This window comes from Ornithorhynchus anatinus, chromosome 5, assembly GCF_004115215.2.
Source record: "Ornithorhynchus anatinus isolate Pmale09 chromosome 5, mOrnAna1.pri.v4, whole genome shotgun sequence".
Taxonomy (NCBI): Eukaryota; Metazoa; Chordata; class Mammalia; order Monotremata; family Ornithorhynchidae; genus Ornithorhynchus; species Ornithorhynchus anatinus.
In genome coordinates, this window is record NC_041732.1 from 37,852,883 (window position 1) to 37,876,664 (window position 23,782).

The following is a 23,782-nucleotide window of genomic DNA, read 5'->3' on the forward strand; positions in this document are numbered from 1 at the left end:
TTTTAGGCAAGGATCTGGGTGGAGGTTGGGGAGTGGGGGAAGGGTTTAAGGAGCAGAGCCACCTGCTGTGCTCTAGTTCTGCTCCTTAAACCGCCTTCTCAAATTCTGAAGGTTCCACCAATTTCCCCTCTCACCCACTACCAAACTGGCAGTTCCTTAAATAGGGCATTTGGATAACTACTCAGTCAGCTCACTCTTAAAGCTGGTACTGAGGCAAGAGTCATCAGTGGTATCATTTAGACCCCCTGAGTCTAATAAAACCAAGCCAAGAGCACAGTAAAGTCCCAGGGCAGATGCTTCAATTCCTGGAGAGAAAAACTTAGTCCTGGCAAGTGAGATTCTCAGTTTTCAGGTTGCTTTTGCCATGACCAGTTTCCCTTAGATGATTTTCATCCAGTCCTGTTCCTTTAGATTTTGGCTATTTTCCTTACCTCAGGGTTTTTCAGGGAAGGCTAACTTGATCATTGCAGTATCTCACACACATTAAAGCTACTTGGCTGCCACCAGCACCTGAAACTAAAATGCCATCAACCCCAGTGACAGGAGGAAAAGGGAAGCTCGAGGAGCAGTTGGTAACTCAGAGGGGCTTTAAGTTCTACTGAATCGCTAAGGAAGCCGGGGAATTTCTCTCAACCTCCACATTACTCCCATCAAATGGGGCTAATCCACATCTCGACCCAACAACTCCTTACTGAGCTCTTTAATGGCCACGTAGCTGACCTCAGGGTGCCCCTCTCATGTGGACACCAACCACCACGCTTTCCTCCTTTTCCTGTAACACACCAGCCTCTATTCCTTCTTCCGCCTAGGAAAACCAATTTTCTTCCAGCTCAGAATCTATGACCCAACAGGAAGTTTTATGGTTTTCAGCAATAATCTTGGATCCCAGCCTTTGATGCAGGGGCAGGACTGCAAACCTACACCTCCTAAGCCCCCTTTCCTTCCCTATCCATCTGCCAAACCAGAGCAGACCTCAGGTTCAACAGGCCTTGGTCAGCAGCAGGGCGAGGCAGCAGCCTCAAGGGGAAGAAAGCCTACGTCAGCCATCAAATGTCACAGTGAACTTTGATAGGATTATCTAAAACCACTCATCGAAAAAGTTATTTCCACCATTCGCTTCTTTAAAGCTTCATCTTGCAACCCCAAATCCAATAGCTCTGTAGTTGTTTCTACTACAGAAGCGGCGTGGCCTACTGCATAGAGCATGGGCCTGCGAGTCAGAAGGACCTGGGTTCTAGTCCCGGCTCCACCATTTGTCTGCTGTGTGGCCTTGGGCAAGTCACTTCAATTCTCTGTGCCTCAGTTACCTCATCTGGAAAATGGGAATTAAGACAGGGTCTGTGTCCAACCCAATTACCTTATATTTACCCCAGGGCTTAGTACGGTGCCTGGCACATAGTAAGTGTTTAAAGACCACAATTATTATTACTATTGACCATCCACAGGGAGACTGAGAAGAAAAAATTAACACCTGGGGCTTTAAGCTATTTCCTCAACAGGTCACCAACAACTTTGAACTGTGGGGGACGGGAGCATGAGCTCAATATGCCTTTTGTATTTCCTTCACCGGGGTGGAGCAATCTTCCTTAAGACCGGGGGAGGTCTCCTACATGGGCAATAACTTGAGAGTTGCAAGAGACTCATATTTTATTTACAAGTGAGTGGGAGAATTTTCCCGCCACAGTCAAAGGGAGAGTGGGAGAGGGAAGCAAAAATGGGGAGAAGAGAGGAGGAAGCAAAGTTTCTCCTGAAGGAACTCTTGCTAGTTCCAAAGTGCTGGGCACCTCAAGGCCATGCCACTGCCCTTTTAAATAATGATTCTGTGAAGAACAAAACGATAAGGCCACATAATCTCTTCATGGCACCTGTGTCAGAAAATCCAAAATTAAAGCCATTTTTCAAGATCAGGTCTCTGGTCCACTGTGTGGGGTCATTAAGTCACTAACTTCAGTGACAGCCTCTGCTTCCGGAGGCACCAATGTTCGCTTGACACACAAAGCCTAGTACTCATCCAAAGTATCTGCTCGAGGGATGGAGAGGCCCCGCTCCTTGAGGGCCTGAACTTTCAGCTTCTCAGCTTCCTGCTTGGTCTGCTGTTCCACCCGCTGCTCTTCCAGTATCTCCTCAATCGACACTTGCTGGAGGGGAGTGTCCGTCTCTTTCTCCAGGTCCTGGAAAATAAAGCGGGTTTGAAGAGGTAACTGGGGTGGAAGAGCTAGTGAGGCCTGGAGGACACTGGACACTCATCATGTAACTCAGGCTGAGCAATCCCAAGCCAAAACCCTCAACTCTGGCTGGGTCTTTGAACCTAATGCTCTGAGAACAGATTCTACATAGAGAGGGATGGGGTGGCACCGTGTGATCCCACAGATGTTACTTGAACCATCTTCCTGCTAACCAGCCAGATCCTCCATTATCTTTCAACTCTCCCACCTCCATTCCTTAACAGTTTCCCTGGTAGGGGAAATCTGACGGACCACAGCTTCTTCCCTGTCAAAGCCCTTCAAAAAGTCCCACCTTCTCTGACAAACCACCCTTGATTACTTATCTTCTGAGTCATAATGGCCACATAAACATTTATTTTTGCCCTTCCTCTGCAACTGTGGGTACAGGTATACAATCAATTGTACAATCAATTTTTTCTGATTACTCTATTTGTAAATATTTTACGTCTGTCTCCTCTATTACAGTGCAAGCTCCTTGTTAGCAGGGAAAGTGCCTTATGTTTCTATTTTCCCCGAGATGTTAGTAGAGTAAATTCACTCAGTGGACATGCAAATACTGTTAGTACTATTTTCCAAGATAATACGAGACCTAGTATGTAAGGAAAAGAAAGCCACTACTCTATATTAGCATCAAGAGTTGGCTTTTCATTAATGAGCTTCTTGTCCTCACCTTAGATGGAAAAAGGGTTTAATGGACATAATGGCCTCCTGAGAAGAAAATCAACTTAAGGACATTAAAGAACAACTGCTCAAGTTGCCCTCTAAATCCAGAATGAGGGTGAAACGGTGGTAAAGGAATCTGCTCTACTGAATGCTATGTGCAGGGTACTGTACTGAGCGCTTGGGAGTGTATATTATGGAGTTGGTAGACATGTTCCCTGCCCACAAGGAGCTTAGTATCTAGAAGAGGAGGCAGACATTAATATGTTATAGATACGTACATAAGTGCTGTGGGGCCGAGAATGGGGTAAAGGGTACAGATCCAAGTATGAGGGAGCCACAACAGGAAGTGGGAGAAGAGAAAATGAGGGCTTGGTTGGGTGAGGTCTCTTGGAGATGAGCTTTTAAAAGGTAGGGAGAGTGAGCTATCAGATAGGAAAGGGAATGGAGTTCCAGGCCAAAGGGAGGACACGGGTGAGGGGATGGCAGTGAGAGAGACGAGACAGAGGTACAGTGAGGAGGTAGGCATTAGAGGAGGGAAGTATTTGGGCTGGGTTGTAGCTGGAAACCAGAAAGATAAGGTAGGAGGGGGCAAAGTGACAGAGAGCTTTAAAACTGAGGGTGAGTAGTTTGTTTGATATGGATCTGGGTGCCAACCACTGGAGATTCTTGAGGAGTATGGAAACATGGACTGAAGAGTTTTGTAGAAAAAATGATCTGGGCAGTAGAGTGCCTGGCTCCACCGCTTGTCAGCTGTGTGACTGTGGGCAAGTCACTTAACTTCTCTGTGCCTCAGTTACCTCATCTGTAAAATGGGGATTAAGACTGTGAGCCTCGTGTGGGACAACCTGATTACCCTGTATCTATCCCAGCACTTAGAACAGTGCTCTGCACATAGTAAGCGCTTAACAAATACCAACATTATTATTAAATATGAATTGAAGAGGGGAGAGTCAAGAGGCAGGGAGGTCAGCAAGGAGGCTGATACAGTAATCAAGGCAGGATAGGATAACTGCATGGATTAATAGGATAGCAATTTGGATGGAGAGGAAAGGGAGGATTTTAACGATGTTGCGAAAGTTGAACCAACAGGATTTAGTAACAGATTCAATATGCGGGTTGTATGAGAGCGAGGAGTCAAGGATAACACCAAGATTATGGCCTTGTGAGACAGGGAGGATGGAGGTGTTCTCTACAACGATGTCAAGGGGAGGGGAGGATTTGGGTGGGATGATGAGGAGTTCTGTTGTGGCCATGTTAAATTTGAGGTGTTGGGGGACATCCAAGGAGAGATGTCTTGAAGACAGGATGAAATAGAAGACTGCAGAGAAGGAGGAAGATCAGGGCTGGAGATGCAGATGTGGGAAATTATCTGCACAGAGATGGTAGTTGAAGCCATGGAGCGACTGAGTTCTCCAAGGCAGTAGGCGTAGATGGTGTCATAAGGTCTTGGATATGGAGATAAATGTAGCTCTCCCCCTCTAGACTGTAAGCTACTTGTGGGCCATGAATATGTCTATTAAATATGAAACATTGTAGTCTCCCAAGCGCTTACTACAGTGCTCTGCCCACAGTAAGCACACAATAAATGAAATTGATTGACTGATTTCAGCAGATCTTATCGACTACAAATTCTGAAAGGATATAATCAATGATATTAGAGGGGAAGACAGAAATTAATATAAACACAAATCCAAGTGTGGATAAAAGGATGTTTTTTCAAACAGATTTTTCTATGGTAAAATCTCCCATTTGGTGCAGCTGAGCGTCATGGCCTATCATTCATTGGGAAGCATTTCCAACCCCTATCTGAAGAATTCAGAAACTTTTAATGGAAGGTGGATTCCAGAAGATAGGTTTTATGAGTTTTCCACTAGTCTTTCCCAGATTTGGGATCCCACATTCATTCATTCAATAGTATTTATTGAGCGCTTACTATGTGCAGAGCACTGTACTAAGCGCTTGGAATGAACAAGTCAGCAACAGATAGAGACAGTCCCTGCCGTTTGACGGGCTTACAGTCTAATCGGGGGAGACAGACAGACAAGAACAAACATCACTTGAGGTCCTCTGAGAAGTTACTTCTGTTTTATTTAATAATCAAATCTTACTGGGGATCTGGATTAGTCAATCAGTAGTACTTAGTGAATGCCTACTATGTGCAGGACACTGTCGTAGGTGCTTGGGAGAGTGCGACAGAATTAACAGTCACGATTCCGGCTCTCAAGGAGCTTCAATCTAGCAGGGGGAAAAGACACACTTTAAAGAATATCACTAATAGGAGGATGTAATGGAGTATATAAGATAAGTAACTAAGTGCTTCAGGGAGTTGTGATATCTAAGTCACAATACCTAATAATAATAATACCTGAGGTATTTGTTAAGCACTTAGAATATGCCAAGGACTGAACTAAGCACTGGGGTAGACAGAGGGTAACTGCGTCCCACATGGTGCTCAGTCTAAGTAAGAGGAAGAAGAGGTATTAAATCCTCATTTTGCAAATGAAGGAACTGAGGCAGAGAAGTGACTTACCCAAGGTTACGCAGCAGAGCCGGGTTTGGAACATAGATCCTCTGACACCCAGACCTGCATGCTGCTTCGGTGGCTTAGGAGGTAAGTGGCCTGCATAAATGGTGTGAGTGACATGGGAGTTGGGGGCATTCAAGAGGCAATGTTAGAAATTAATTTGGGAAAGCTTCCTGGAAATGAGATTTGAGATGGGCTTTGAAGACACGGAGAGCTGTGGCCTGTCAGATGTGAAGGGGGAGAGAGTTTCAGGCAGAGAGGCAGGACCGAGCAAGAGCCTGGTGGTGGAAGAAACGAGACCAAGACACAGTGAGTAGGTTAACTACAGAGGATTGAAGACGGCAAGCTGGAGTGTAATGGAAGAAGGGTGGACTTAAAAAAATGGGAAGATTCCCTAATATGCCATGACTAAGGCACTTTTTTGATTTACTTGAGGGGCAGTATGGAAGGTGCTAAATTATAATAAAAGGACCTGGAACCTGAGTCACCTTGAACTATATCCTAGCCTTTCCTACATGGTGTGTGCAGTACTTTCCACAATGTGATTTGATGGCAGGATTCCCAGAAAAATTCTCAAAGTACCCAGGATGACAATCAAGTTGGGTAGTTTAACCTCTCGGCACAGTTCCGGTAAGGATAACAGCAATGATAAAACGCTTTCTAGGTGCGAAGCACTGTAATAAATAGAAAATAATCAGCCCGGACACGGTCCTTGTTCCAGGTGGAGCTCACAGCATAAGGGAGAGTCAGGGAACGGAGGCAAAGAGTAGCTAAGGGACTTTTCCAAAGTCACGCCGAAGGCAATGGCAGATTAGAATGCAGGTCCTCTGACTCCCTGGCCTGTGCCCTTTTCACTAGCCTCAATGCTTCTCCTCTACCATCTGGATTCATCAGAACCTACCAAAGTCCCCAAATACCCAAGGCAGAAATATGTTTAGGGTGTCTTGTGTTTTTTTAAATGGTATTTGTTAAGGACTACGTGCCAGGCACTATACTAAGCATTGGGTAGATATTATTATTATCAATTGTATTTATTGGGCATTTACTGTGTGCAAAGCACTGTACTAAGTGCTTAGATACAAGGCAATCTGGTTGGCCACAGTCCACGGGACTCACGGTCTTAATCCCCATTTTATGGATGAGATAAATGAGGCACAGAGAAGGTAAGTGACCTGCCCAAGGTCACAGAGCAGACAAGTGGCGGACCTGGAATTAGAACCCATGTCCTTCTCACTCCCAGGCCCCTGCTCTATCCACTAGGCCACTCTGCTTCTCTGGTTGGTACTTACAACTGCCCTACAGAGGGTACTGTTCTTGGCTCTGCTTCTTGATTGATGAACCTCAGGGCATCTGTGCCGATTCTGTTGTTACTGCCCACTAAGTCAGGGTTCTGCCACAACCTAAAAGCTGGGCTTAAGTATCCTTGGAGCATAGTTTAGTGATTGTTTTTAGCTCTGCATGGCTTATTTGAATTTATTTCATTTTATGCCCAACTGCTTCCACAGTAAACTCTTCAAGCGGATCCATGTCAGTTTGGATAAGTGGTCCAATTCCAATAAGTGTTACTTGGAGATTACCCTTCCCTCCCCTCCATCCCAATGGATCCAGAAACAGCTTCAGTAACTGAACTTGTTGCAGCCTATTTACTGTATTTGCCTCTAGGACATTTCACGATGACTGCATAATTGCACGGGTGCTCGATAACTGCTTGATTAAGACATGCTATTGCATAACGGACCAGTGATATCACCTTAAACCGAAGCGGGGCTAAATCAGAATGGACCGATACCGTTCCATGTCTGGCTTGGGAACAGCTATCGGGGCTCACTCTGGACAGCTGGAGTTACTTCGACCGTCAGAAGGAATCGGACCGAAATCAACACTAGGATTACGAACAGCTTTTTACTTACTATTTCTCCTAGCAGCACCACATTCTCTCCTCGTACAACAAAAATTCCTCGAGGTATGTCCCCGTATTTTTTCCCCACGTGGATGCGTTCCACCGTCTGATGCAACACCAGGTTAGCTGTAAGCATTTCGGAGTAGAGAGGGGAAAGAGTCTTAGCTTGGATTTCTGGCTAAAACAGAGCAAAGTCAATCACTCTCAGATATTTAAGGAAAGCCCCTCTTGAAATGCAAAATGATTCTGGTATTGGATACTATACCATCAAGTGCTCAAAAGCAGATATTTTAGAAAAACAAGTTAAATGTCAACTTACGGGTGTTCAGGACACTCCATCTACGTGTTTTTGACTGACAGAAGGGGCCCATTTTACAACAAGCACCACGTGAACATAAAAATCGTACCATGTTTTAGATTATATCCATTTAATGTTCACGATACCAACAGTACAAAGAAGTCACAAAAGCAAAAAAGACCTGCTAAATCAGTATGCTTTAGGACAGCAAAATGTCTTAAATGCTAAGCTTGATCAACTGAAGTAACATTTTGAAAAGCCAAAAAAAAAAAAACTTCCCAATTTTTTTCCTGTTCATTACAAGGATTCACATTTCAACTTTTTTGCTCTTAATTCTGATGAATTCAGAATTAATTAATTCATCTCCATTACAGAACCCATAATTGCAAGCACATGTCCTCCTACTCATAAAAATGATAAAGGCAAAACCAAAACTGGATTACTGGCAAGTCAAATCAAGTAACTATAAATTACCGAAATGACTAGCGATTCCTGGAACCAGAACCTGGTTGGGACAAGCCCCAATGAACCCCGTCTTACTCCAGTCACCCTAAAACCTCCTTTCTGGTCCCACTCTCCTAGCAAAAGGTGAATTGATCCTTGGTCTTGTTGAGGCCCCTGTTCTGCAGCAAGGCCCGAGCAGCTCCTGGGCATGAGGGGAGGTCAGTACTCAGGGGAGGAAAGTCTTGAACACAATCTGGGAAGCATTTTACCGCAGTGGTGGTCCTCCGGGCATGCACAAGGGGGAAAAACCCCCTCCTAAACCAAGCACTCATGTGGGTATAACTTGAGTGACCACTTCAAACAAATGTATTGAGCGCTTGCTGTGTGCAGAGAGCTCTGTACTAAGGGCTTGGGAGAGAACAATATAACAGATGGCTGACACATTCCCTGCCCACAAGGAGCTTGCGGTCTAGAGGGGGAAGCAGACTATAAATAAATAAATTAGGGATATACGTATAGGAGCTGTGGGACTGGGAGGGGATGGGGGAGAGAAGGGGTGCAAACCAATCGAGTTCTCAGTCTCATACAGTGACCTGGGACAGTAAAGAAATGCAGCTAGCTCGATTAACTGGTGCCGGAACGGGCACAGATGCCCATTTGTCTGGGACCGTAATACTATCATCTGCTTCACCGGGCACACCACAGAGAATTCAGCTGCAAAACCTGCACAGGGGTGCAGAGTAGTCCACTTCCCTCTCGCCATCTTCAAAGCTTTATTGAAGGCATAACTCCTCCAAGAGACCTTCCCTGACTAAGCCTTCACTCCCCCTATTCACCCTCCCTTCTGCATCACTTAGGCACTTGAATCTGTACCTCTTGAGCTCTTTTTCACCCCACTTATCTCTGACTGCAATTTATTCCAATGTGTTTTCCACCCCCAGTCTGAAACCTCCCTCTGGGCAAGGATCATGTCTACCACCTCTGTTCTATTGTACTCTCCTGAGTGCTTAATATAGTGCTCTGCACCCAGTAAGCACTCGATAAATACCACTGATTGATTGATTAAAGGAACAATAAAAAGGGTAGGGATGGGATTTAGAAATTTGGCACTTGGAAGCACGTTCCTAGTGAGGTCCGGACGAATCGACTCGGCATCCTTAAATGGTGCAATATAGAGAAAAATGTCCCCAGATGAGGCTGTGACTTGGGGATATTTGGCTCCCTCTAATGGGAAAATAAGAGCAGCTCAGATAACTATCAAAAAGACGAGCAAAAGCCATGGCTTTTTCTGAAGGTGAGCGAGTGGGTTTGGATACAGCACGACCTGGTGTCACAGACAGAAGCTGGGCAGAGGGGCAGGGCACCATGAGTATCACATGGTTTTACCTTTACGGAGGATTTTGCAAGAATGCCACCTCCGGGGTCTTAAGAGAACTGGGCGTATTCAATAAGGCTCCACAACGATTACATACCAAACTGATCAATGCTCCTTAAATAGCCTATGAGGGTCCTACCATCTCGAAGCAGCACCAAGTGTTTCTCTGAAAAAGAGGATTTTAAAATGAGGATCAATTAGGGCAGCACACCGATCACCACGTTAGTTCTGAGCTATACTACCTTGGAAGGCCATGTTCTTGAGATTAAGTTCAGTTGAGGAGAACGTTCGGGTTTGAGGTGGGATTATGTCTCTTTTGGGAAAGTTGTGGAAAACCTCTTTCCAAGAGGTCACTGAGCTTAAAGGCTAAAGGGAGAGAGAGAATAAAAAAAAGTAGCCCCAAAGTTTTGAGCTGGCTTCATTTGTTTTCCTCCATGGTGTAAAAATACCCAGAAGTGATACCACAATGAACCTGACATTTTCCATTAAAGAAAGAAACTAAGAGTGGGTTCAAAAATCAAGATCCACTCTAAATCAAGCCTGTTTAGCAACTCCACCCATGTACCGTGCACCTCTGCAAGGACACCGGCAGTTACTGCAGAGAGACAGACCAAGCTGGGTTTACCCGAGTGAGGGGAAAAAAACTGTAGCAGCACGCAGTCTTTTGGAAGGCTACTTAGGAGTATTTATTAAGCGCTGACTGTGTACAGAGCACTGTACTAAACCCTGGGAAAGTATACATAGGTGAGAATCAGACATGTTCCCTGTCCCTAGTAGATAGGTTACGGATCATAAAGAAGATGAGAAAGGAAAGAGAACAGATTGTCTATACACTAACAGCGTGGCTCAGTGGGAAGAGCACAGGCTTAGGAGTCAGAGGTCATGGGTTCTAATCCCGGCTCTGCCACCTGTCAGCTGTGTGACTTTGGTCAAGTCACTTGACTCTTCGGTGCCTCAGTTACCTCATCTGTAAAATGGGGATTAAGACTGTGAGCCTCACATGGAACAACTTGATTACCCTGTATCTACCCCAGTGCTTAGAACAGTGCTCGGCACATAGTAAGCATGTAACAAATACCAACATTATTATTATTACTTACAGCGTCTGATTTTACTGTGTCTGCCCAGTCTTGTTACTTCTAAATGCTTACAGAACCTAGAGAAGTATTACTAACTTTTATCGAGAAAGGTTGTCATGAAATTTTGAGGTGAGGCAGTTGATGTTCAAAGCAGAGATTCAGGGATTATACCATGTATCTCTATTGTATTCTTCCAAGCTTAATAGAGTGCTCTGCCCATATACTGATATGGGGAGTGGGAGAAAAGTCAACATAATACACTGGTTAGACAAATTTCCATTTATACAGTAAGAAAAAGTCTAATTCTGATTGGCAAAATTAACTTTCACCTTTAGGGCTTAAGTGACTAAACACATTTAAGAAGGTCCTCAGGCATTACTACAAGAGCTCACATTATGAATTACACAAATTCTACCCCTTAAATTTGGTAACTACAGTTATTCCTCAGACCAACACAACTGACTCCTGAAAACTCCCTTGGAAGTTGAAACAGTAATACATAAGGGACTGGTTTCTGAACCTAATCTGTGCCGAGCACCGGATTTGATAAAATAAGTAGATTTGACAAAGTTTTTTTTTTTTTTACCAAGAGGTGTACTCTGAGTAATATACACCTGCATAATTTAGCTACATGACTGTATTATGAATCTGGGATGGTTTTTTTTAATGGCATTTAAGTACTTACTATATGTGCCAGGCACTGTAGTAAGCTCTGGGGTGGATACAAGCTTTTCAGGTCAGATACAATTCCTGTCCCACACTGGGCTCAAAGTGTTAAGTCCCATTTTACAGATGAGGTAACTGAGGCACAGAAGTTAAGTGACTTGCCCAAGGTCACACAGCAGACAAGTGGTGGAGCCAGGATTAGACCCAGGTCCTTATGACTCCCAGGCCTGTGCTCTATGCACTAGGTCAAGCTGCTTCTCAGGTTCCTAGGCTGGTTGCTGACTTACTTCATTAGATGCAAAACACAACTGTAGACACCACTTGATGTTCTGATAAATCCTCCTTCCCTGTCCAAGCCCATCTGCTCTCCTCTGAAAGCAGTCAATCTAGGGTATTTGAGTGCTTACTATGTGCAGAGCACTGTACTACACACTTGAGAGAGTACAATACAATAGAATTAGGAGACATTCCCTGCCTCTCTAAAACTTACTCCTCACCTGATCACCCCCAACACATCTTTTAAAATTGTAGCCCCATTTCCCAGAAATTCATGTGGATCCTCCCACCCGTCGCCTCTTAGCTAGTGCCATAAAACAGGGGTTAAACTTGAAACTGATGTGCTATAAAGCTGAAACAGTGAAAATTTTAGTGTTTTAAGTGCCACCTGTCTTAACTCTGAAAAGCCTTACATCAAGGATTTCCAGTCCAGAGAACGGCTTGATTTTAAGTGACATTTAATAGTTAATCATTTTTTGAGCACTTACTTTGTGCAGAGCACTGTACTAAATGCTTGGGAAAGTACATCATCATAAACAGACACACTCCCTGCCCGCGACAAGTTTACAGTCCGAGGTGGGGAGACAGATATTAATGTGGGCGAGGCGTGGGTGGCGAGACAGATGGAAACTGAGGTACAGTGAGAAGGTTTGCATTAGAGAAGCGAAGTGTGTGGACTGGGTTATAGCAGGAGAGTAGCGAGGTGAGGTAGGAGGGGGCAAGGTGATTGAGGGCTTTAAAGCCAATGGTGAGGAGTTTGTTTGATATGGAGGTGGACGGGCGACGACTGGAGACTCTTGAGGAGAGGAGAAACATGGTCTGAACATTTTTGTAAAAAAATGATCTGTGTAGCAGAGTGAAGGAGACTGGGAGGTCAGCAAGGAGGCTGATAGAGTAATCAGGGTGGGATAGCAGTTTGGATGCAGAGGAACGGGTGGATTTTAGTGATGCTGTGAAGATCACATCTGGACTACTGTTGACAAGATTACCCATTAGATTAAAAGGATAGAGAGAGGGGGAGTGTGAGGAAAGGGTTACTAAGAGTTTGGAAAAGTGAGATCTGCAGGACAGGTACCACAATGGTTGATATATGGCACAATCTGGAAAGGGCCATTCCCTTTCCAACCAAAAGCAAGATGAAATCATGTCTCACTGGCTGAAAATTACTCGAAAGCAATAAATTCCACGCAATACATCCCTTGGCAGCTAAAGCTGGCATTGACTCCACTACCCTGGGAAGCAGCGTGACCGAGCGGAAGGAGCAAGGGCCTGGGAGTCAGAAGACCTGGGTTCTAATCCCGGCTCTACCACATACCTGCTGTGTGACCTTGGGCAAGTCACTTCACTTCTCCATGCCTCAGTTACCTCATCTGTAAAATATGGATTAAGACTGTGAACCCTAGGTGGGGCCTAATTATCTTGCATCCACCCCGGTGTTCAATACGGTGCTTGGCACATAGCAAGCCCTTAATTACAATTATTACAATTGTTATACTTTTGCTCTGTGCCTCATTTACCTCATCTGTAAAATAAGGATTAAGACTGTGACCCCTATGTGGGACCTAATTAGCGCTTAATACAGTTTTTGGCACATAGTAAACACTTAAATACAGTTACTACAGATATTACTATACTCTCCGTAAGGCTCATCTGTATACAAAACCGTTAGGAAGGTCACTTGGGTATTTAATAGTCTTTCATTTTATTAGCTTAAAACAGGCTGGACCGGCTTCCTAAAGAGTTTCATGACCCTTAAGGCTCTCATTTTTCCTTTTTCTTTAAATTGGGCTTACCCCACGGCTCAGATTCTTTACAGCAGAAGTTTAAAGTAGAAAGGAAGGGAGCCCCGAAGCCAGGAAAAAGGGCACGGGGAAAGTGGGAGAAAGAAAGCAGAAGGTCACTCTCCCAGATCCTAAGAGCAAAACTGAAGCAGCGTGGTACAGTGGAAAGAGCATGGGACTGGGAGTCAGAGGACCTGGGTTCAAATCTCACTCTGCCACTTGTCAGTTGTATGACTTTGGGCAAGTCACGTAACTTCTCTGTGCCTCAGTTACCTCATCTGCAAAATGGGGATTAAGAGTGCGAGCCCCATGTATCCCCCCCAGCGCTTAGAACAGTGCTTGGCACACAGTAAGCGCTTAACAAATGCCATCATTATTATTACCTTCTCTGGGCCTCGGTTCCTTCATCTGTAAAATGGGGATTGAGGCTGTGAGCCCCACAGGGGAAAGGGACTGTGTCCAACCCGATTTCCTCATACCCACCCCAGCGCTCAGTACAGTGCCTGGGACTTATTACTACAGGCAGTTACTATTATTAAGTCCTTTAAAGGCAGCCGGGCAGCCCCAGGGCAGAACGAGGGGAAAAGAGCCCAGGCTTGGGAGTCAGAGGTCTTGGGTTCTAATCCCAGCTCTGCCGCTTGTCAGCTGTGTGACTTTGGGTGAGTCACTTCACTTCTCTGTGCCCTCATCTGCCAAATGGGGATGAAAACTGTGAGCCCCACGGGGGACAGGCTGTTTAGCTTATATCTCCCCCAGTGCTTAGAATAGTGCTTGGCACAGAGTAAGCGCTTAACACAAACCAAAATTATTATTACTACAGGAAGCACTTAATAATAATAATAATGTTGGTATTTGTTAAGTGCTTACTATGTGCAGAGCGCTGGGGGAGATATAGGGTGATCAGGTTGTCCCACGTGAGGCTCACAGTCTTAATCCCCATTTTCCAGATGAGATCACTGAGGCCCAAAGAAGTTAAGTGACTTGCCCACAGTCACACAGCTGACAAGTGGCAGAACCGGGATTCAAGCCCATGACCTCCGACTCCCAAGCCCGGGCTCTTTCCACTGAGCCACGCTGCTTAACACATACCATTATTATTATTCTAGGGAGCGCTTAACACATACCAAAATTATTATTCTAGGGAGCGCTTAACACATACCAAAATTATTATTCTAGGGAGCGCTTAACACATACCAAAATTATTATAGGGAGCGCTTAACACATACCAAAATTATTAATCTAGGGAACTCTTTACACGTATCAAAATTATTCTAGGGAGCGCTTAACACACCAAAATTATTATTCTAGGGAGCGCTTAATATATACCAAAATTATTATTCTAGGGAGTGCTTAACACATACCAAAATTATTATTCTAGGGAGAGCTTAACACGTACCAAAATTATTAAAGGGAGTACTTAACACACACCAAAATTATTATTTTAGGGAGCGCTTAACACATACCAAAATTATTATTCTAGGGAGCGCTTAACACATACCAAAATGATTCTAGGGAGCTCTTAACACGTCCCAAAATTATTATTCTAGGGAGCACTTAACACGTACCAAAATTATGCTCTTTCCATATATCAAAATTATTATAGGGAGCGCTTAACACACACCAAAATTATTATTCTAAGGAGCGCTTAACACATACCAAAATTATTACAGGGAGCGCTTTACACGTACCAAAATTATTATTCTAGGGAGCGCTTTATAGGTACCAAAATCATTATTCTAGGGAGCGCTTAACACGCACCAAAATTATTATTCTAGGGAGCGCTTAACCAATACCGTCATCATCATTATTAAGGAGGCCTCTTCCCGGGGAGCTCCTGGAGTGGGACGGAGCAGAGCAGAAGAGGGGGGCGAGTCCCCACTTTGAGCTGGAAGCAAGGAGCCTTATCTGTGGCCCAGCTGTCCATTCCAAGCGCTTCGTCCAGGGCTCTGCACAGACTGAGCGCGCCATCGCTACAACTGAAGACAGTGCTCTGCACAGAGTTCATTCATTCAATTGTATTGATTGAGCGCTTACTCTGTGCAGAGCCCTGGACGAAGCGCTTGGAATGGACAGGTCGCCAACAGATAGACACAGTCCCTGCTCTTTGACGGGCTTATAGTAAGCGCTCGATCAATACGATTGAATGAATGAATGAATGCTTCAATGAATGAATGCTTGAAGGAATGATTGAATGAATGCTTCAATGAATGAATGATTGAATGAAGGCTTCAATGAATGAATGAATGAATGCTCGAATGAATGAATGCTTCACTGAATGCTCGAATGAATGAATGCTTCACTGAATGTTCGAATGAATGAATGCTTCACTGAATGCTCGAATGAATGCTTTAATGAATGCTCGAATGAATGCTTTAATGAATGACTAAATGAATGCTTTAATGAATGACTAAATGAATGCTTTAATGAATGACTAAATGAATGCTTTAATGAATGCTTCAATGCATGCTTGAACGAATGCATGCTTGAATGAATGCTTCAATGAATGCTTGAATGAATGAATGCCTGAATGAATGACTGAATGATTGAATGAATGATTGAAGCAGGAAGGCCCTGCCCCCCCCCCCCCTTGGGGAAGAGGGAGGCCAACAGGGGCGAGGCGGGGAAGGGAAGGGCTCCACTCACTGTCAATGTCCTCGATGAGACTGGCGGTGCCCGGCATGTAGTTCATCGTGGCCGGGGGAGAGGGGCAGAGGGCGAGGGGCAGAACCGCCTTCCCCTTCCAAGCTCCCGCTCGGAGAGGGGGGCGTCTTCCCGGAAGTAGCTCGTCTTCACTTCCGGCTCGGGGCGGGCGGGCGGGCGGGCGGGCGCGCGCCCCAGCCCCTCGTGAGGGAAGCGAGGCCGCGCGCGCCCCCCCTTAAGGGGGCGGTTCTCGCCTCCGATTGGCTGCGGGGGCCCCTTCGGGGGGGGGAGCGCGGGGCGAACGATTGGTCGATTCCGTCCCCCTCTCCTGCCCCGCCTCCCCCTCCTCCCTCCCCCCGGGTGGTGTTGCGCAGGCGCGGCCTGGGGAGCGGAGCGGAGCCCATGTCGGCCCTGAGGAGGCCGGGCTACGGCCCCTACTTGGGGGCGGCCGGGGAGCCGGCCCCGCCGCACTCACGGCCGCCGCCGCCCGGGCCCTGGAGGATGCCCGGGGATGGCGGACCCGTCGCCGCCGCCGCCGCCGCCTACTACCCTCCGGCGGGGCCCTGGCCGGACCCGGCGCCGCCCGGAGGCCTCCAGGTAACGGGGCCTCGGGCCCGGAGGACGCGGGGGCGGAGGGCGCCCCCTCCCGGCCGCGCAGGGCGCCGCTCCCCAGCCCTGCTCCATCCCCTGTTCGGCTCGGCTCGGCTCGGCTCGGCTCGGCTCGGCTCGGCTCGGCGGGGGACACCACCCTGCGCTGCACCCTCCGCACGCCCTCCCTCACCTCCTCCGGGGAATGGGGATGGACACCGGGAGCCCCCCTGGGACCGCCTCATCACCTTCTATCTGGCCCAGCGCTTAGAACAGGGCTGGGCACCCAATCAGCGCTTAAATACTAGCAGCATTATTCCATCCCAGCGCTTAGAGCAGTGCTGGGCACCCAGTCAGAGCTTAACAAATGCTATCATCATTATTACTGTATCCCAGCGCTTAGAATAGGGCTGGGCACCCAGTCAGCCCTTAAATGTTATCATTGTTATTATTCTATCCCAACGCTTAGAACAGGGCTGGGCACCTAGTGAGCGCTTAACAAATGCTATCATTATTATTATTTTATCTCACTGCTTAGAACAGGGCTGGGCACCCAATCAGCGCTTAAATGCTATCGTTATTCTTATTCTATCCCAACGCTTAGAAAAGTGCTGGGCACCCAGTCAGCGCCTAACAAATGCTATCATTATTATTATTTTATCCCAGCGCTTAGAATAGTGCTGGGCACCCAGTCAGCCCTTAAATGTTATCATTATTATTATTCTATCCCAATGCTTAGAACAGGGCTGGGCACCCAATCAGCGCTTAAATGCTATCATTATTATTATTATTATTCCATCCCAGCGCTTAGAGCAGTGCTGGGCACCCAGTGAGCACTTAACAAATGCTATCATTATTATTATTTTATCCCAGCGCTTAGAACAGGGCTGGTTACCCAATCAGCGCTTAAATGCTATCATTATTATTATTCTATCCCAACGCTTAGAACAGTGCTGGGCACCCAGTGAGCTCTTAAATGCTATCATTATTATTATTTTATCCCAGCGCTTAGAACAGTGCTGGGCACCCAGTGAGCTCTTAAATGCTATCATCATTATTATTGTATCCCAGCGCTTAAAACAGGGCTGGGCACCCAGTCAGCACTTAAATGCTATTATTATTATTCTATCCCAACGCTTAGAACACTGCTGGGCACCCAGTGAGCGCTTAACAAATGTTATCATTATTATTTTATCCCAGCGTTTAGAACAGTGCTGGGCACCTACTGAGCCCTTAAATGCCACCGTTATTATTATTATTCTATCCCAGCGCTTAGAACAGTGCTTGGCAACTAGTGAGCACTTAAATGCTATCATTATTATTATTATTCTGTCCCAGCGCTTAGAACAGTGCTTGACACCTAGTGAGCGCTTAAATGTTATCATTATTATTAGTATTATTCTGTTGCAGTGCTTAGAACAGTGCTTAGTACCTAGTGAGCACTTAATAAATGCCATTGTTATTATTAGTATTTTTCTATCCCAGCGCTTAGAACAATGCTTGGCACCTCCTGAGCGCTTAAATGCTATCATCATTATTCTATCCCAGTGCTTAGAACAATGCTTGGCACTTACTGAGCGCTTAAAAGCCACCGTTATCATTATTATTATTATTCTATCCCAGTGCTTAGAACAGTGCTTGGCACTTAGTGACCACTTAACAAATACCATTGCTGTTATTACTATAGAGAAGCAGCGTGGCTCAGTGGAAAAAGCACGGGCTTGGGAGTCAGAGGGCATGGGTTCTAGTCCCGCTTCCGCCCCTTCTCTGCGGGGTGATCGTGGGCGAGTCACTCCTCCGGGCCTCGGTGACCTCCTCTGTAAAATGGGGATGGAGATCGGGAGCCCCTGTGGGACAGCCTCATCACCTTCTATCTAGCCCAGCGCTTGGCACCTAGTGAGCGCTTAACAAATGCCATCGTTATTATTCTATCCCAGCGCTTAGAACAGTGCTTGGCACCTTGTGAGCGCTTAACAAGTACCAATGCTATTATTATTATAGAGAAGCAGCGAGGCTTAGGGGAAAAAGCCCAGGCTTGGGAGTCAGAGGGTGTGGGTTCTAATCCCGGGCCTGCCACTTGTCTGCAGGGTGACCCTGGGCGGGTCCCTTCCCTGGGCTTCATTGACCTCTTCTGTAAAATGGGAATGGAGACCGGGAGCCCCAGTGGGACAGGCTGATTACCTTGTATCTATCCCAGTGCTTAGAACAGTGCTTGGCACCTAGTAAGCACTTAATAAATGCCATTATTATTATTGTTTTAGAAAAGCAGCATGGCTCAGTGGAAAAAGCCCGGGCTTGGGAGTCAGAGGTCGTAGGTTTTAATTCCAGCTCCGCCACTTGTCAGCTGTGTGACTTTGGGGAAGTCACTAAACTTCTCTGTGCCTCAGTGACCTCCTCTGTAAAATGGGGATCAAGACTGGGAGCCCCAGTGGGACAACCTGATCACCTTGTATCTATCCCAGCGCTTAGAACAGTGCTTGGCCCATAGTAAGTGCTTAACAAATGCCTTCATTATTATTATATCCCCGTTTAGACTGTGACCCCATTGTTGGGCAGGGATGGTCTCTATCTATTGCCAAATTGTACAATCCAAGCGCTTAGTACAGTGCTCTGCACACAGGAAGCCCTCAGTAAATACAATTGAGTGAATGAATGAATGAACTGAGATTTCTCCCTGCGCCACGCCCCCCCTGGCCCCGAGTTAGGGGCCGGGAGGGAACGGGCTGGTCTGAAAGCCCCAAACCCCAGGCTGAGGGCTGAGCTGGGCAGATTCGGCCTCTGGGGTGAACAGGGCAGGGCAGGGGGTCACAGGCCTAGATCACTTTCCTCCGAATCAAAACGCACATTCTTTGGGGGGGGGTTGTTTAATGAAGTATTTCTTCGGCGCTTCCTATGCGCCAGGCATTGTTCCAAGCACCAGGGGTAGAGACACCCTAAGCAGGGTGGGCACAGCTAGTGTCCCTCATGAGGCTTGCCTTCTCAATCCCTGTTTTCCAGATGAGGTAAACTGAGGCACAGGGAAGGGAAGTGACTTGCCCAAGGTCTCGCCACCGACAAGCGGCAGAGCGGGGATTAGAACCCAGGGGCTTCCGACGCCCAGGCTCGTCCTCTAACTGTCAGGCCACACTGACTGTCTTTTGAGGGATGACCCAAGGATTCGGGCTGGGAGGCTGAGTTCTAGGTTCACATGATGGTGGGGGATCGGAGAGTGGATGAAGGACACTAGTTTCTTTTTCCCATCCTGTCTTTTGAGGGATGACCCAGGGAATCGGGCTGGAAGGATGAGTTCTAGGTTCACATGGTGGGGGTTCGGAGGGTGGATGAAGGACCCAAGTTTGTTTTTTTCCCCCACCCTAAATGTGTAATTGTTGCAAATTCTGCATCCACACAAAGATGACAGGTGGGTTCTAGATTCTTTGCTCAAGTAGCAGGGTGGAGCAGATCCCTGAATACTGCATGTTGGGGTAGAGGGGTCCTCAGGTCTGGTTAAACTAGCCTGAAGCCCTGTGGGATGGTTCCCCAGAAACTCTCAGCCCGGGGTCCTGCAGAAGGAACCTTCCAAATCGGTAGTTCCGACCCTCAGCCCGGGCTTCCCACCTTAGAGGAACTTGGGATGGAGACGTATGCCTGGACAAAGAAGCTAAGCAGTCACCTGAGCAGTCAGCAGGCTCCCTTTCCCCCCCTCCCGCCTCGTAGTACTTCCTTCCTCTATTTCATTCCTCCCGCCTCGTAGTACTTCCTTCCTCTATTTCATTACGGCATTGGATTAGAAATACTTGCTTGTGGACCCTGCCTATGGGTCCTGGGCTTCTTGGGACAGAACACTCTCCCTTCCCCCAAGGACATCGCTGCTGGTGTAGCTGCTCCGATGAAACCAACGTATCACCCTTGTTATGACTTGCTATCTATTTGATAACCCTAATGTCTTGAGAGAGTCTTTGCTGTGGCCACTTCCCTGGCATTTTCTTCTCATCAGCATAACTATCCTTCTGGCTATGTATTCCATTGAGCTAATGTGCCTTGGTTAAAGATCCCACAAACTGGCCTGGGAAAACCAGTCAAACGTGGGTTGTCTTCTGGGCAGCTGATTCAGCGTCTCTCGCCAGGTGAGAGTATGTGTACAGTCTTCTGGAATTGGGCATGCATCCGTTTCAGCCCTAATACTGACTCACTTCTTTGGTGCGGGCCTGACAACAAAGAATCATAAGGTCTACAGGTGTTTGTGCCACCCTCTCTCCTTCCCAGAGGGTGATTGGTTCAATGCCAGTCTCAGGAATATTGAACTAGAAAACTGTCTCGTTCCCAGGAGCAGTGGGTGGTCTTTTTTGCTCATTTGAAATGATAATCCTTGAACTGGTCTGAGAGAAAACCAGAACCCCTAGGGAGGCCCCCGTTTTATCCTAGCATTAGAACAAATACCAGAGGGTTGCTTTGGTTGTTGATGATGATGATGACAGTATTTGATAAGCGCTGACTACGGGCCAGGCGCTGTACTAAATGCTGGGGTGGATACAAGGAAATCAGGTTGGACGCCGTCCCTGTCGCACCTGGGGCTCACAGTCTCAACCCTCATTTTACAGATGAGGTCACTGAGGCACAGGGAAGTGAAGTGACTTGCCCAAGGTCACACAGCAGACAAGTGGCAGAGTGGGGATTAGAACCCATGACCTTCCGACTCGCAGTCCTCATGATGATGATTGTATTTAAGTGCTTACTCTGTGTCAAGCATTGTTCTAAGCACTGGGGTAGATACAGGCTAATCAGATGGGACATAGTCCCTGACCCACATGGAGCTCTCAGTCTTAATCCCCATTTTCCAGATCAGGGAACTGAGGCACAGAGAAGTGAAGTGACCTGTCTGAGGTTACACGGCAGACGAGTGGCGGAGCCGGGACTAGAACCCAGTTCCTTCTGATGCCCGGGTCCGTGCTTCGACCACTCGGGCACACTGCTTCTCAAGGTCCTTTGCCTCCAGCCTCCCAGGAACACTCTGGGTGCTGATGATGACTTGGACTGTGCTTCAACCATCCTAAAAGCACATTTCTGGGAAGCAGCTGTGGCCTAGTGGAAAGATCATGGTCCTGGGAGTCCGAGGATCAGGGTTCTAATTTTGACTCTGCCACCTGTCTGCTGTATGACCCCGGGCAAGCCACTTTTCCTGTGCCTCAGTTCCCTTTTCTGGAAAATGGGAATTTGATTAGGAGAACACCTCCCTGCAGCCCCAGTCTGAAACCTACATCCTGTAGGATTGGACTGGAACTACTCTGGATTTTGGGAGCGAGAAGCAGCGCAGGTGAAAGTCTCACTAAATCAACTCACTTTAGTATCAGATGGGTTAGATGAGTGTCACCTTGTGAAAAAATTCCTAGAATGAGAATGTCCTGGAACAAAGGGACTAAAGGAAATGTGGAATCTGGTCAGGATGCCAAAGGGAACTTGGCCTGAGTAATTTGAAGAAGTCTTAACATTCTGATCTCCTCCACGAGGCCTTCCCCAACTAAATCCTCATTTCCCCTACTCCCTCTCCTTTTTGCGTTGCGTTATGGATTTGGATCTGTACCTTTTAAGCACTTGATAATTCACCCCACCCTCCATCCCACAGCACTAAAACATGCCTGTGTACTTGTTTTGTTGTCTGTCTCCCTGCTTCTAGACTGTGAGCCCATTGTTGGGTAGGGACTGTCTCTCTTCATTGCCGAATAGTACTTTCTAAGTGCTGAGTACATTGCTCTGCACACAGTGCTCGATAAATACGATTGAATGAATGAATTACACGACTGCTAATAAATCATCTTTTAATCAGAGGCATGGTTGAAAAGAGGACAAGAAAGTAAATTCATATAGAGCTTTAAAACCACAAAGATTTACACCAGAAAAACCCCAAATAGATCATGAATCCATACTTCCCTGGCCTACCTTTCCATCAACCTAATTACCTGTGTGGGTCCATGTGGCGTTTACCCATGTGGAAACAGTTCCAGAGCCAGTTGAAAAACCTACTTCACCATTGTGCCAGGAGAGAATGAGAGCTCTCTCTGCTACTCCCAAGAGAATTTAGGGGGCTTGACTCCTCTCAGGACCATCCCTGACTGTGATGCAAAAAGCTCAGCCTTTTGCTTCTCGGAAAGGTAATTTTCTCTTTTCCTTAATAATAATAATGTTGGTATTTGTTAAGCGCTTACTGTGTGCCGAGCACTGTTCTAAGCGCTGGGGTAGACACAGGGGGAATCAGGTTGTCCCACGTGGGGCTCACAGTCTTAATCCCCATTTTACAGATGAGGTAACTGAGACACCGAGAAGTTAAGTGACTTGCCCAAAGTCACACAGCTGACAAGTGGCCGAGCCGGGATTCGACATTTCAAGCACGCTCAGGTCTGACCAGTCTGACCTTAGTACAGCACAGCCTCACGCAGATTTCCTTCTTCTCAACAAGCCAGCTCATCATTCTACTTTTGTGTCCCTGGCTAGGTTGTCAATAATTTGAGGCAGCAGTCATGTCTACTAACTCTACAGCACTCACCCAAGTAATTAGTACAGCATCCTAAACACAGTAAATGTTGAGTAAATATCAATATATCAGTGGTATTTTTCTAGTGCTATGTACAGAGCACGAGAAGCAGCATAGCATAGTGGCTAGAGCGCAAGAATCAGAAGGTCATGGGGTCTAATCCCAGCTCTGCTACTTGTCTGTTCTGTGACCTTGGGCAAGTTGCTTCACTTCTCTGTGCCTCTTTTACCTCATTTGTAAAATGACAATTGAGACTGTGAGCCCCACGTGGGATAGGCACTGTGTCCAACCTGATTTGCTTGTATCCACTCCAGTACTTAGTACAGTGATTACAGTAAGCAATTAACAAACACCACAATTATTATTACTAAGTGCTTGGGGGGAGTACAGTACAACAGAATTAGCAGACACGTTCCCTGCCCATAACGAGCTTATTGATCGATGGGAGAAGGAATGTAATATGAAGGGTGTAATTATTGTTGGTCGTAGGGTGATGGGGCAGCCTTAGGGCTGAAACAGTGAGTGGGTGATTGCCATTGTCCCTAAAAATGAGGCTTGGCACTGGGTCTGTCCAGTCACGCTTCCTATCGTCATTCCACACCCATTTGCCTCTCTGTTAAGCCTCTGAGGTGAAACTAACAAGCAGGAGATTCACAGTTTTAGCAAAAGTAGAAAAACAATCCTGTTGATTCAGAAGAAAATGCTAAATTTGAGGTAACCTGGAAATCAGATTATGGTAAAAAGATCAAAATGACTGAGGGGGGGGTGTGAAAAAAAAGTAACAGACTTTTTGGGAAGTATAACTCAGTTTTCGT

At 46.5% G+C, this 23,782-nt stretch overlaps 2 protein-coding genes across 3 annotated transcripts in view; one reads left to right on the plus strand and one right to left on the minus strand.

Annotated features, from left to right (window-relative positions):
• Positions 1-1,629: 1,629 nt before the first annotated feature.
• On the minus strand, positions 1,630-16,021 carry LSM1 (LSM1 homolog, mRNA degradation associated). 2 transcript variants are annotated; one of them, XM_029064317.1, is made up of 4 exons: positions 15,875-16,021; positions 9,527-9,595; positions 7,323-7,438; positions 1,630-2,171 (listed from the first exon to the last, which is right to left on the minus strand). In XM_029064317.1, the coding sequence occupies exons 1-4, from the start codon at positions 15,918-15,920 to the stop codon at positions 2,001-2,003; spliced, it is 402 nt and encodes a 133-aa protein (XP_028920150.1). In that variant the 5' UTR covers positions 15,921-16,021; the 3' UTR covers positions 1,630-2,000. The 2 variants fall into 2 exon arrangements, with proteins under 2 accessions (XP_028920150.1, XP_028920151.1); XM_029064318.1 differs by lacking the exon at positions 9,527-9,595 and having other exon boundaries at positions 15,875-16,018.
• Positions 16,022-16,236: 215 nt separating this feature from the next.
• Positions 16,237-23,782, plus strand: part of BAG4 (BAG cochaperone 4) — a 39,670-nt gene continuing 32,124 nt past the window's right edge. The window contains exon 1 of the mRNA XM_029065592.1: positions 16,237-16,468. Within this exon, the coding sequence (XP_028921425.1) occupies positions 16,274-16,468 (195 nt within the window). The 5' untranslated portion in view covers positions 16,237-16,273. The remainder of the gene's footprint in view (positions 16,469-23,782) is intronic.

Coding starts and splice junctions, on each gene's coding strand:
- LSM1 (XM_029064317.1), bottom strand. CDS start 15,920: ATGAACTACATGCCGGGCACCGCCAGTCTCATCGAGGACATTGACA. Junction 7,439..9,526: donor AAGGAGCATTGATCAGTTTG/GTATGTAATCGT, acceptor AAATGCTTACAG/CTAACCTGGTGTTGCATCAG. Junction 2,172..7,322: donor TGGTGCTGCTAGGAGAAATA/GTAAGTAAAAAG, acceptor TTTATTTTCCAG/GACCTGGAGAAAGAGACGGA.